Consider the following 12,712-nt stretch of genomic DNA (forward strand, 5'->3'; position numbering starts at 1 on the left):
GCTTCCTGCTTTTGCCCCAAGGCTTGAGACCTTTCATTACCTCACTCCGGCTCAAACCTACACACACACACCCCCCTCAAGTTCCCTTAGGAAGAACGTATAAGTGTGAGGACCCGATGGGGACGCAGAGCCCAGCAGCAGCACGGATGCCAGACACTCCACACTACTTTGCCCTGCAATGAAGTTTCACTCCTTAGCACCTGCCACAGGCGAGTAATTAGAACTTAGGCTGAGCGACCAAGTACACCCCATAAGCACCAAGACTCTAATACTTACACTGAACACAAGCGCCTTAATAGTGATGTTCAGTCACAGTATCTGTTCAGACGGGGACTCGAGGGCTCTTTCAGTGCCCCGTGCCACTCTCCCATTGAGCAATCCCATCTACATCAGTGCCGTTACAATCATCCGAGAACAAACAAAGCTGCTTCTTGTAATGTGGCTTCGCTCAAGTCATTAAAACAAACGCCCATACATGTGAAATACACTAACAGTGATGCTGCTCTGTTGCAGTGTGAAAGGTGCCAGCAGGAGCAAGGAGTCAGTGCTTTCCGGAATAACCAACCCGAGAAGCTTCTGCAGTTTCAGCTGTGACCATCTCAGTGACTCCAAGCGAAGATATACTTATGGCAACGCGGTGCTGGAGAAAATGAAAGCATGTCATTCTCCCCCTCCTGACTACAACTCCATCGTCCTTTATTCTCAGCCACCTGTTTAAGTACTTCTAGGCCAAGATCTAAATATGCGTTTAATCCAAAAAGGTTCTTCTGAAACACTATCAGTTTAAAAACTTTGACCCACATAATTCTAGTTATCCTAAAATTTAAAAAGATATCATTGGCTTGATCTCAGTGATCTGCTTTTTCTACAGACTGCAACAAGCATATACAAAATTATAGCAAAATACTAATGCTTAGGCCTTGACTTTCCCAAACACTGAACACCAACAGCTGCCACTAAATTTGCCCAGTGCTTCTGAAAACCTGGACGGTCATCATTACAGAGAAAACCAAGTTCGCTGTTTGGTCCCGGCAGCAGGATGGTATTTCATGCTCTAGTCACCCAGCCTCTGCTCGGACTCGGGTGCAGCACTGGTGCCCTGGTCGGGAGAGGCAGCTGGGAGCCCTCGGGAACCCGCATCAGGCACTGGGAAATTTGCACCTCGTTGCTGGGGCCCATGTACTGCTGGAAAATAAAGGATTCTTCAGGAAGAGAGAAACAAGAAACAGACCATGCTCTACAGTTTTCAGTGAAAACTCTGCTTTGAGAAACCTGAGGAAAGGCTAATGCTCCAGGGAAGCTGAATTAGCTAGCTGGGGACGGGGCATTATACGGCTCTTACTGCTTCACATGGCAAACGCAGTAAGGAGTCTCGCGAGGCAAGAATTTCAAATTTGTGTTGCAAAACACACTTGGCAAAGACAGAGGAAAACTAAGATGAGAGCCAGGGCTGCAACAGCGGAGAACACAGATCAAATTGGTTTGGACAAGCCTGCTGAAATCAAGTAAATATTCTTGAAGTTTTGCACTTTGTCAGTATGCCAACACACACACTGGAACCAAACTGCAAGCTAGATATGTTAAAGCCAAGCTCCGTCCACAAAATCTCGTGGACTTTCTAACACTGCACTGATTAGATTTTATTTATGGGAATCTGTCTGAAAAGACAGGATGGCTACTAAACTGCATATACTTTAAATTAATTGATCACTATAGAGTTAGAAGAGATTAGCTAGAAATAAGACAATCTCATTGGAAAGTTAGGGCAGCTTTTATACAAAGACAGTTGAATTTCCAGGTTAGTTAACAGTATGTATGTACAGGATTAAAAACGTATCATTCATTTGCAGCAGACTTTTATACAACATCTCAGAAAGGGCATGAATGTTCTTCGCTCGAGAAGTGTGAATGCACCATCCCCTTTCATCCCTGAATGCAATATTAAAGAGTTGGCCATTTAACGCAGTAGCACTGACATCTTCCAAATCAACAACTGCCCAATCTCAGCTTCTCATGGTCCACTCTAAATCTGCATTATATGCAGCATTTCAGTTAATATGGTTCTGGCCTCTTAAAAGTCAGCTTAGAAGTTATGACTTTAACCCGCTAACAGACTTAAAGGCAAGTGACCTTTTGCAGACTTAAAGACAAATGTTCTCGGATATTCAAGAAACATGTACCGCTACTATCAATTCTAGATCTTCCTGGCCAAGAGATCATCAGTTTTAAGTACCTATTGCACTGTCTCTTGCTGGCATATTTGAACTTGATTAAAACAAAATGAAATTTTAAGAGCTATTTCTTAATCCAATTGAGCAAAAATAGTTACGGGATGATGCATCTCAAAGGAAATGTTTGCACAGTGTAAATATATAAATATGCTTTTTGTGCATAAATATTTAAGAAAACTGGACTACAAAGATTACTTTTATATGAACCCCTTAAGTTTCTTCAGATATGAATAACTCTTACTTTGTCTTGCATTTTCTGTCTTCATATAACATATCTGACTGCTAAATTCATATAATAAAGTTTGCTTTTGAAAGAATCCACAGAATTCTGCTAAACTAATTAATCCAGCATCAGAGCCTGCTGCAGCAGATGATTCAGCACTGGGCAGCACCACCACATCTGGCAAACAGTCCATCCCAGGGGCCAGTTTTGTGAGCAAAGGAGAATATGGAATAATTGCACGGAAGACACACTTCTCACGCAAGAGTGGATACGGTGATGCAAGTTGGCACCTTAGGCCTGGTAGATGCTTTCTCCAGAGAATCTCCACATCCCCACCCCATCGGTCAGAAGCTGGGGATGCTACCTCCACAGCTATGTTCAGCTGAGTGCTCTCTGCTATGTAGCATTCTATAATCTGATAGGATCTCCAAGAAACACTGCAGATAAACAACATACAAGTGCTGGAAAGGGGTGGAGATGAAGCTTTCTCTGGGGAGACAGAACAAAATGGGATCACTTACTGCCACAGGGATGGTGTAGCTGTTGCTGCACATTGCTCAGAAAGAAACCGGAGACTAGGCGAGTGCAACTGAGCTTACTGCAGCTTATATAACAAAATTTATAACACACTGCAATTTAAAGGTTAATGACTCCGCGTTAAATGTATGCAGGGAGTATTGACAATTTCACATATATTGCACAAAATTTCACATTACAGAGGCATGGTCAGGATTGGATGGGTAGGAGATTCTACCCCACCAGTAAACCATTCTGGGAAATTAAGCTGTCAATGACTCCACAGGCGAATTCTCAAATTAATATACTTTGTTATTGGGCAAAAAACCTCAATAAACAGGAAAGTAAGGGTACTTTAATAGAGTTTTCAGAATTAGGGCTCGTTTAGTGAAGCAGATCTGATCTGACAGAAGCAGGTGGGGCTTGACTTGGGAGTTAAGGAAATGCATATGACCACAATTCTAGTCAACATCATCTGTCAGTTTTAGGACACCTAATACACTATAAGTAGCAAGCACTAAAACACACTTTGTGACTCATGATTGTTTAAACTCTGCTCTGCAGGCAGAGCAAATGCAAAAGAAATATGATAGAGCGAATACAATTCCAGCACCAAAGTTGAAAAGCCCTGTAAGCAACTTCAGAACTTCACGTTGTCAAAATAAGGCCATGTTATTTCTGGTATTCTTTATTAAAAATACTGCTGTACACATGAAGAATGAAAACAGGATTAAAGATGAGTAACACATATTGGGATCATGACATTAGAACTTAACATACTGGTGCTTTTTAGGGGAAGCAGTTGACACCTGAATTACCGAAACAAGGGCAAATCAAAAATACATAGGTACCCTCAACAAAATATTTACAATATAGTCAATACAGCAACAGAATTTAAAACAGGTACAAAAATTAAAATGACCAACATCAGATGATTTTGAAGGTTGTCCCTTCTGTGCTTTTAGCTGTAAAAAATAGGAAGGTTGGAATTAAATTTCCCATTGGGGAGGGCACATCCTGGTGGCTCTTCTCTTTAAATATAGATACACAGTTCTTCCTATGAACAGATCGAACTACAACTTTAGGACAACCTTCTAAATGGCATTAAAATGGGGTAGAAGGGCTCTCCCCAAAAAAACACCCAAGCTGAACTTCAGACTGTTCAAATCATTCCCAAATACGGACCAAATGAAATAAATAGAAAACAAAGCTCAACTTTATTTTATGTATTACCTGACACCAAATATTTTCTGGCTGACATTATGTATGAAAACTTATTAGCTGTCTACTTTTTCATTTTTAAACCAAGTCCTGAGGTTACTAGGGGCTGAAGCAAACTGACATTATGCAAATACACACAGGTTTGCAATTTAGACATGTCTTGCAGAGGGTGGTTTGCTGGTCTAAAAAGGATGAGAATTCAAGCCCTATTTTACCCCTGCCTTATACTTTCACAAAATATTGGTCCACAAATTAAATTTTCAAAGGTTCCCAAACCCCACAACTGAACAGATGATCCCCTTTCATTTTCAAAGAAAACAATACCGGAAAAAACCTCAGCCCGCTTATAAATTAAGCATTTCATATTTCTTCTAGAATACAAGTACTTCTTTTTTGTACAAAAGAATTACAATATGATTTGTCAAAAAACATATAAAAGACAGCTGCTCTTCCTCAAATACATGAGCTAATGATAAAAGACTGTTTTGCATGTTCACTTTTCAAAGTTCCTGTTCCTTTTATATTAAAAAGAACATTCTGGCAACTGTTATCGTTTGAATATTAAACATTATGTTCCTTTTAAAATTCATTCGATCAAATGCAACAATAATCGATTTTTAAACTCAACAACTGATGCTACCTAATGTGGATTCAACCACATTTTCTAAAATGTGTAAAGCATGTCCCTAGTCTTCAAAGCTTTCGATGTGAAGAGAGTTGCTTTTTTCTTGATGCAAGTCTCAAGGCGGAGAATCATTTTAAAGCTTATAAAAGTGGACAGAGAAATATTAAAAACTTCTCTGAAAACTACAAATATTGAGAATTATTAAAATTGATGTCAGTAACATCAGTTGCAAGTGCTTAAAGTCTGTCCTGACCTTTTGAGTTTCCACATTTTCTTCATGGTGAGCACCCAGTGCTATTAAAACATTCAGTGCTGGGAAAGGATAGATACAGTCTTCACTACTGCTTTAAGAAAGGAAATTCCTACATATTTGGCAGTCTTCAGTATCAAAGTGTAGGTGTTTAACTAGAAATCCCATGAATACCCAAGTTTGGAGATAACTGCATGTCCAAATATTAGAAAGGTAATTGAGGAGGAAAATTCCAGACTTTTGAGACTGAATTACTTCAGGAATATTCATATGTTGAGTATTATCAAAAGTAATATTACTTTGGGCTAAGCAGTGACTGCAAAGGCACAGCAGATCATTATCCCTCCAGATTCAGGCTGTAAAACTTGAAAAGCTCTTGATGCCAGACAACTGCTGTGTATAGTTAATCTTCTTTTAACAGTGTCTTTGTATCTGTATCCAGTGTAGCGTACCATAATAAAGCTGTGGTTCAAAGAACAGAACTTTATACAAAAATTATACTGTAAATAACCTAAAGTAATACACTCCTGAAACTTCAGGCATTTAAACAATTTCTTTAAAAAAAAATCTATTAAAAAAATTGCATAAATGTAAATGCTTCTGACTAGCAGGAAAACATACAAACAGTTTTTAAAAGGCGCTGGTTGTGTTTAGAGCAAGTTTGATATGCTCCTTAAATTATAGGTGTTTCCCATTACGCTATTTTCGTCACTTTGCTTAGACAAAGTTTAAGTCAAATGACAGGGGACTTTCTTTCCTTTTTCGTCAATTCACCGATACTTCACTTGACTGGTTTTAAAAAAGTTTCGTCTTCTCACATTTCTTTGAGCTAACAGTGGGTGGCATACAGAGCTTGCATACAACACACTTTTACAGAGGTTACGAACTAAATGGTCATTAATAGAACACAATTTCTATTAAATTATTTACCTGGTCCTTTATGCTATTCTGGGTGCAAATAATATCAAAAATGAATAAATTTTGCTATATCCTCAGTGACAAAAATGTATCCCAGAAATGTCCTTGCAAAGAGTTTCCCTTAAGTATACAATGTGGCAAAACTTCAGAGATCAGAAAAGTCTTAAAAAAATTAAAATTAGTGCATATACAAGTGGAAAAAATAAAAGCAGGAACATCATGCACCTGATGTGTTCCTTAATCTAAAATAAATTCTTCACAGATAAAGCCTCCAATGGCAGCCTTAGCTATAGGATAAGTGAAACATTCTTCCCTTCAAGTAACAGTGTACCTGACTGAAGTGCAAGCAGCTTTGCTCATCTCCTGTTTGTTTCCCAAATGTGAAATGAGATGACAACAACAATTCAGCTGTAGTGCAATTTGCTATTGGTTAAGTTCCTCAGCAATGTCCTGCATGCTTTCAGCAAATACTACAACTGACCATTTGCGGCTGCAATCAGTTCTTGAAAAGTATTTTCAAAGCAGCGTTTTAAATCGCTGTAAGTTACCACAAGTACACTCTTCTCATCTCTGGAAATGAGGCTTATTTTTTCTGGCACACCAGCATCTAACTGTAACAAGAATGCAAAAGATAAAATAAAAGAAGTGTGAAAGAAATGGCAAAACATTTCCCCAATAACAAAAGCAATCAATTTTTTGGCAAGTACATTGTTGTGGTGCAGTTCAAATCTGCTAACGCCACAGAAAGGAAGGATCCGAACTGCACCACAACAATGTACTTGCCAAAAAATCGAGACATTTATGTCTTAACCTGATGGACATTCCAGACCTTTGGACTAGGTTAGCATTGTTTTCATCCCTTTCCATAAAGCTAATAATCCTGCAACCCTATCTTCGCCTGTGCAGAAAGCCTAGCAAAATTTCCACATGGCTCCTGAACAAAACCATGTTAGACATTACATTTGCATGTAAGATCCACAACCCTCCACGTAGGGTAGGTAAATTACTTCTTGCCCATGCTAAAATGAAACAATGGATGGACCAGCCCCCAGCAGTCTGAAAACCGGTAGAAACCCAAACCTCATGCTTTTGGCACTGCTGGAAACAAACTAGTTCCTAAGCTGTATGGTATATTTCATCCCATACTCTTAAAAAAAAAGAATATTAAACAAAAACATAAATATCCCCCCCCCCCCAACAAAAAACCAAAAACCCCACAAAAGATTACCTGGTTATAATCCATAAATAAATAGATAATTTGGGATTAAAGATTATAGTCTGTTCCACATTTGTTTTCATGTTTTGTTCTGACTTCTCAAATTCAATATTAAAAAATTTTATGTTACACTATGTACTTTAGAGATGTACCACTAAATCCTAATTTGGAACAGAGCAATAGCCTACTTTACATGCTGATGTCCCTTCCAACACTGTATCTTATGTTCTCACTTTGCAAGTGTTCATCAATGGAGATCTGTCAGACTCCCTTATGCAAAATTTTTGTAGCTCTGTTTTAATCAATATATTGATATTTCCAAATACTTGACACTACAAACTTTCTTGTTCCAGTACAGAAGGTGGGGCAGAGACAAGTGGGATATGACACTATTGAGACAATCTTTGGAAATACAACCCCAGCAGGATTAAATAAATGTATTATAATGCTCTAATGAATAGCAGAAGACCAATTATGTTTGTCACAGAGAGGTTCCCCTAGCTGCTCTCTGGAGCAACACAGCAAGTTAGATGTTTCTTGCATTTGACTTCTAAAATAATGCTCCGAGCATAACCTTAAAAGCTGGAACCTCCCAAATTTGCAGTTCCTGCTTTGTGAATAGCCTCAGGAGGACAAAAGCAATCCAAGTAGCTTTTAATTCCTGTAGAGTAGGATAAAACCACCAGTCTCTTCCAACATCCATTACAAAATATCGTCATGATTACGGTGTTTGTGAAATATTGTCTAATGTTCCCATTAGCATCATACAAGAAATCAATTAATTACCTTAATGAATGTAAGATATGGAAGATGTGTATTAAGCAAGCCACACAGCTAACTAGAAAAATCAATACTATGGCTTGCTTTCTCTTCTCCTGTGGAGGCATAAATCAGTATCTCAGCTGAGAAGATGCCCAGAATGCCACATTGAAAAAAGATATTTTTTTTTTTTTAAACAAAAGAGTAATTCCTATTCAAAAGGACTGCTTTTGGAGTGTAGCAAAAAGCCAATAACCACTTCTGCTAGTGCACACTAGACTGTCAGGAGTGTTTTCAGAGTGTATTTCCAAAGTAGAATTCTGTAAGCCTTACATTTTTGTGTGTGCTGAGCCCACAACCACAGAAGAGAAGAGCCTCTGTTTACAAAGGTAAGCCATGAACATTTATAGAACAAGGCATTCTTTGACACCGTCTCTTACCTGACCTATGAATTCAGGACTGTCCCCTCTTGCTACAGTACTGTACAGGTCACTGCTTTCAAATCATGATGGCATTTCACTGCCTATTTGAATATCAACATGCTTTCTTTTTGATTTAGCCTCAATCCCTTTAATGTCCTTTTTAAAGTGATTACAGACACCAACCAGAAAAATAAAAAGGAGGTTAAAGAAACGCACAGCAGTGGTCTAATAGGAGATTAAAAGCCCTGACTATTTAGGAAAAGATTTCACTGTAGTTAAGTCAGTTACCGCATATCAAAGGATCTGAATATATGCAATTTTTTTAAGAGAAAGTTGGCTATCCTAACACTAGAAAATACTAGCCACTGAAACTGTATGTTGTCAGTGTCTGCATTACCATCTCTACAGAGTGGAATGACAAAGCAGCTTAAAAAAAAAAAAAGGAAAAAAAAAAAGAAGGAAGAAGTAGCATCTCAAGTCTCCTATGAATTACTGAAGTTTGGCAAAACAATGTAAAATAAGTTGAAAGCTGATCTGCCAATTAAAAAAAAAATCAGCTCACAAACTTTAACTTATGGAGCAAGGTAAGTTCTACAACTACTGATGATCCTGTGGTCTCTCATACATCTGCTATTAATCATGAGAGCGCTCAGCTAAAATTTTGCTATTGGTGCAGCTCTTGGACAACTGCAAATTGTTTCCCAAGGTTGATTTAACAAAGCTAAGGGCTGGAGAGGCTGGGAAAGTTATCAGAAGCAGACTTAACATTGTAAGTCACAGAAATTTTCCAGCACTGTCCTGGTAAGGATTTTGCACAAATTTCTCTTAATTTCCCCTCCTGTCTCCTACTCTGGTCAGCACAGTATAGGAATGGATCCTCTTGCCTTATGACCATACTCTGTGATAACTGTATCAGCAGAAACTTCCCCCAGTTAAAGGGACTTTATGGATCCTTTATGCTGTGTTGAAAGACCAGAGTAGCATAAAGGGACCAGCATTGCTTATCCACAGCATTCAGTGCATTGTAGGATGAAAAATTAATACTGTATCTCATGCTATATTACCAAATTCCAAGTTTGAATATTAGTGTACTAGGTTTATTTAAAGTATCCATAAGTGTTTGAATATTAGTTTAGTGAATACATTGTTTTCATCCAAAACGGGGAAAATAACGATCAGTTAAATCAACAGAATTAGCCTGCCAATGCCAACTTGCTTTGAAGTGAAATATTATTTCAAAGAAAAGTTACCCCAAACAATTTTTTTAAAAGCTAACCCAAGTACAGTGTACCTTGTTAAGACATGAGATAATGTGACTGAGGTCAATCCAAGGAGTACCCGCTTCTGTCACCTGATGGAAAAGGTGATCTCGAAAGAGCTTTAGTAAATACCTGTCTCCAGTTTCTGACCACGTTGGGTCCTTCTGAAACCTGGTGTAAAACAAAGGCTCATGTTAAAGCTCAGAAAGTTAAGAAAAATCAAAACCCACAAACATACATGATTTTTCAATCTAAACTGAGTAATCTTACTGCTCTGCTAAGCTACCTGTTATCATGTGCAATTACATTACAGTCTTCCCTCTGCCACAAACGGAAGATAACATATTTAAAGTTTCTCAGCTGAAGTACCTGAAGCTAATGCCTACCAAAGGCCCACAGAGAAGTAATGGAAGAAAGCAAGAGTTATAGTCAACAAGTTTAACCGGCAAATGTTAGAAACCAGCATTACAAACACAACTCCGAGTCTATTCAGTAGGATGGAAAACAGACCGTGAACACTTCATTTTTATGTAGTAGTTGCTGAAAAACAACTGGAAATGAACTAGCTTAAAACCAATATCTACACCATTTGTTACAGTTAAAGCAAGCTATGGACTTCCTCAAAAACTACCGTCACTCTCAAGAGACCGCTAAGAGAAACCATACTAAAAATGAAGCAACTTCGACGTATCTATTTGTAGCCTTCTCTTCTCCTTTATTTAACATTTCGGTCAAAGCTGCTTATCTTATTTTTCTCAAGGCTTCTTAAATACTCATTTCTTCAAGGGCAAATATGGAGAAAATGTTTAGCTTAAATTTATGAGGGAAGAAACCTTGCATTGCAAACTGGCGTTTACACACTCTACACCATGAAAGCAAGTATTTCTTACTCTGGTCTCTCATTGATTGTTCCCAATTTTGCTAGAAGCCTAAACAACCTTCCATTTTGCACCTCCTAAAAAACAAGAAAGAGGTTATTAAAGTTTCTGAAACATAAAATTAAAACACTTATTTGCAAAATATATGCTGTATTAATGCCAATGAAGCACTATTACAGTGATTTATTTACTCTAAGAAGAGGGTATAATTTTTCATAAAGATATCAAATGCATTATATTGGGTCTCAGTAGCCCAATGCTAATTTTAACGCTTCATATTCAAATTATAATGTGGAGATTTAACAACTAATGACACCTTGCTGCCCGAGCAGGAACTTGATCAGGCAATCTATTTCTTTGTGGAAACATAAATCTAGTCTCTTGCCAGCCTATACTTACAGGTATGCTACAATTTACTAAGTTAAAAGAGAATAATATGGTTTTTTTATATATATATATACACACAGAGTTATCAACACCTGTAGTATTTCAGGTAAAGACGAGAAGGAACATCATCTAATCAAATTTGGTTTTGAGAAATGCTTTGTAGGCCATTATTAGTAAGTGTTTAGCAACAACAATGTCAGACTAACACTGGAATTGCTATTGATTCCAACTATATTTTTTGAAAGAAGTTTTTCCAGAAAAAGTTAGACTTTTTGAAGTCCTAAAACAGTACAAATTCTGCGCCCATCAATGACACAGACAAGGCAATGAGGATGAGGTCACACAAAAGACAGAACATAAGAATTCTAGATGCTCAGAAGACATACAATTGAAAAATGTACTTCATACATTTTTCCTCATCAGTTAGGATACAGTAAAAACTTATATCCTCGCTTATATTATGCTGTGGATTAATCTTTTGTTTAAGTAAAAGCTGCTCAAAGCTGACAAAAAAAAATATTCTCTCCTGCTATTATTTATATTCTCCAATGGCCCAGCTCTCCAATATTATTCATGCTAAGCATCTCATTCCATGCATGATCATATTGATTTCAAATTAATTCAGTCTGGAGCAGATTACTGTGCACAGCTGGGTAAATAAAGTAGGTCAAGGTGATAACAGCTTGATCCCAGACAACCTATGGGTTGCAAGACTTCTATTACCTATTACCAGTACAAAAGCACACAGGAGAACAACTTGTACCACAGTTATAGCTGCACTTAGAGGTTGACAGGGAAGACTTGGCTTGTCCAGCTAGCAGAGGTCTGTCTATACAACCTCCAAGGAAATTTTTGGTATGTGGCCAAATACATAAAAGCCCAAGCCACACCTCTGTGAGTGCCACTGCCTTGCAGATTCCCAGTCAATGGTGACACAGCTGAGCAACAACACTGGCACTGGGTCTCCAAGTGGTCTCTCTGCAGGCTTAGCAGCCTGTAAGGCAGGGAGCTCTTCCACACAGTGGATTATAGGACTTGAAAATTGAGGCTTTGAATGCTGTGACATATCTATGGTAGGAATATTAAGGTGAGGAAGAAAAGGGGTAGAGTAATGGGGTCATTGCTGTGTGAAACATGAGTGTTACAGGAGTAACAAAATATTCACAGGTTCAAGAAAACAGTTATCAACTACATACAAACCACCTCCAGCATCAGGAGCCCCTAAGCTACAGATGACTGCGTGCTTGGAGAATACAAGGAAAAATACCATTCATGCTAGTCTTGTTCTAATACTCTCCCCTAAGCACCTGCTTTAGGGCAATAATGAAGACAGGGTACCAGGCTAGACTTAAGGGATACTGTAGCTCTGATGTTACAGAGGATGAGGTAGTACAAACAAGTTTAGTACAACAGCTAATTAGCAACTACTTTTATCGCTGCCAGGTAAACAGCTACTTCCAAACTGGGGGCTACACAACAACTTGGATTTGTAGTGGCTCTGCTCACCTGCCAGTGGTAAGCAACTGCTACAACAAATCTGACTGAAAATGCAGACTACTTAATGCTGATTACAGGACAATCTCCATCTTTGTTACGGGAAAAGGTTCACCTGCCCAAATTTGTGCAAGCACCTTGGGCCACCTTGATAAGAAACGATCGGAAACATCTTCAGAGCAGGAGTAGCAGTTGACTCTGATAGAGTAGGCACCTGTCATCTAGAGCTCTGCATCCAAAGTAGATAACTGCCTTGCTCTTCTACAGCTCTTTGCTTCTGATAGATTTCAATACCTTTCACTGAGGAGGGAAA

General features: G+C 38.4%; 2 protein-coding genes across 5 annotated transcripts in view; one reads left to right on the forward strand and one right to left on the reverse strand.

Moving 5' to 3' along the window:
• Positions 1 to 5,036, forward strand: part of FLT1 (fms related receptor tyrosine kinase 1) — a 114,997-nt gene extending 109,961 nt beyond the window's left edge. The window contains exon 30 of the mRNA XM_064441087.1: positions 514 to 5,036. Coding sequence (XP_064297157.1) covers positions 514 to 718 — 205 coding nt within the window. The 3' untranslated portion in view covers positions 719 to 5,036. The remainder of the gene's footprint in view (positions 1 to 513) is intronic.
• The window catches only part of PAN3 (poly(A) specific ribonuclease subunit PAN3), an 83,736-nt gene continuing 74,660 nt past the window's right edge, over positions 3,637 to 12,712 (reverse strand). For all 4 annotated transcript variants that reach the window (XM_064441090.1, XM_064441092.1, XM_064441089.1 and 1 more), the window contains 3 exons: positions 10,531 to 10,595; positions 9,673 to 9,811; positions 3,637 to 6,595 (listed from right to left, as the gene is read on the reverse strand). In XM_064441090.1, the coding sequence (XP_064297160.1) occupies positions 6,455 to 6,595; positions 9,673 to 9,811; positions 10,531 to 10,595 (345 nt within the window). In that variant the 3' untranslated portion in view covers positions 3,637 to 6,454. The remainder of the gene's footprint in view (positions 6,596 to 9,672; positions 9,812 to 10,530; positions 10,596 to 12,712) is intronic.

The sequence above is a fragment of the Phalacrocorax carbo genome, chromosome 1, assembly GCF_963921805.1.
Source record: "Phalacrocorax carbo chromosome 1, bPhaCar2.1, whole genome shotgun sequence".
Classification (NCBI taxonomy): Eukaryota; Metazoa; Chordata; class Aves; order Suliformes; family Phalacrocoracidae; genus Phalacrocorax; species Phalacrocorax carbo.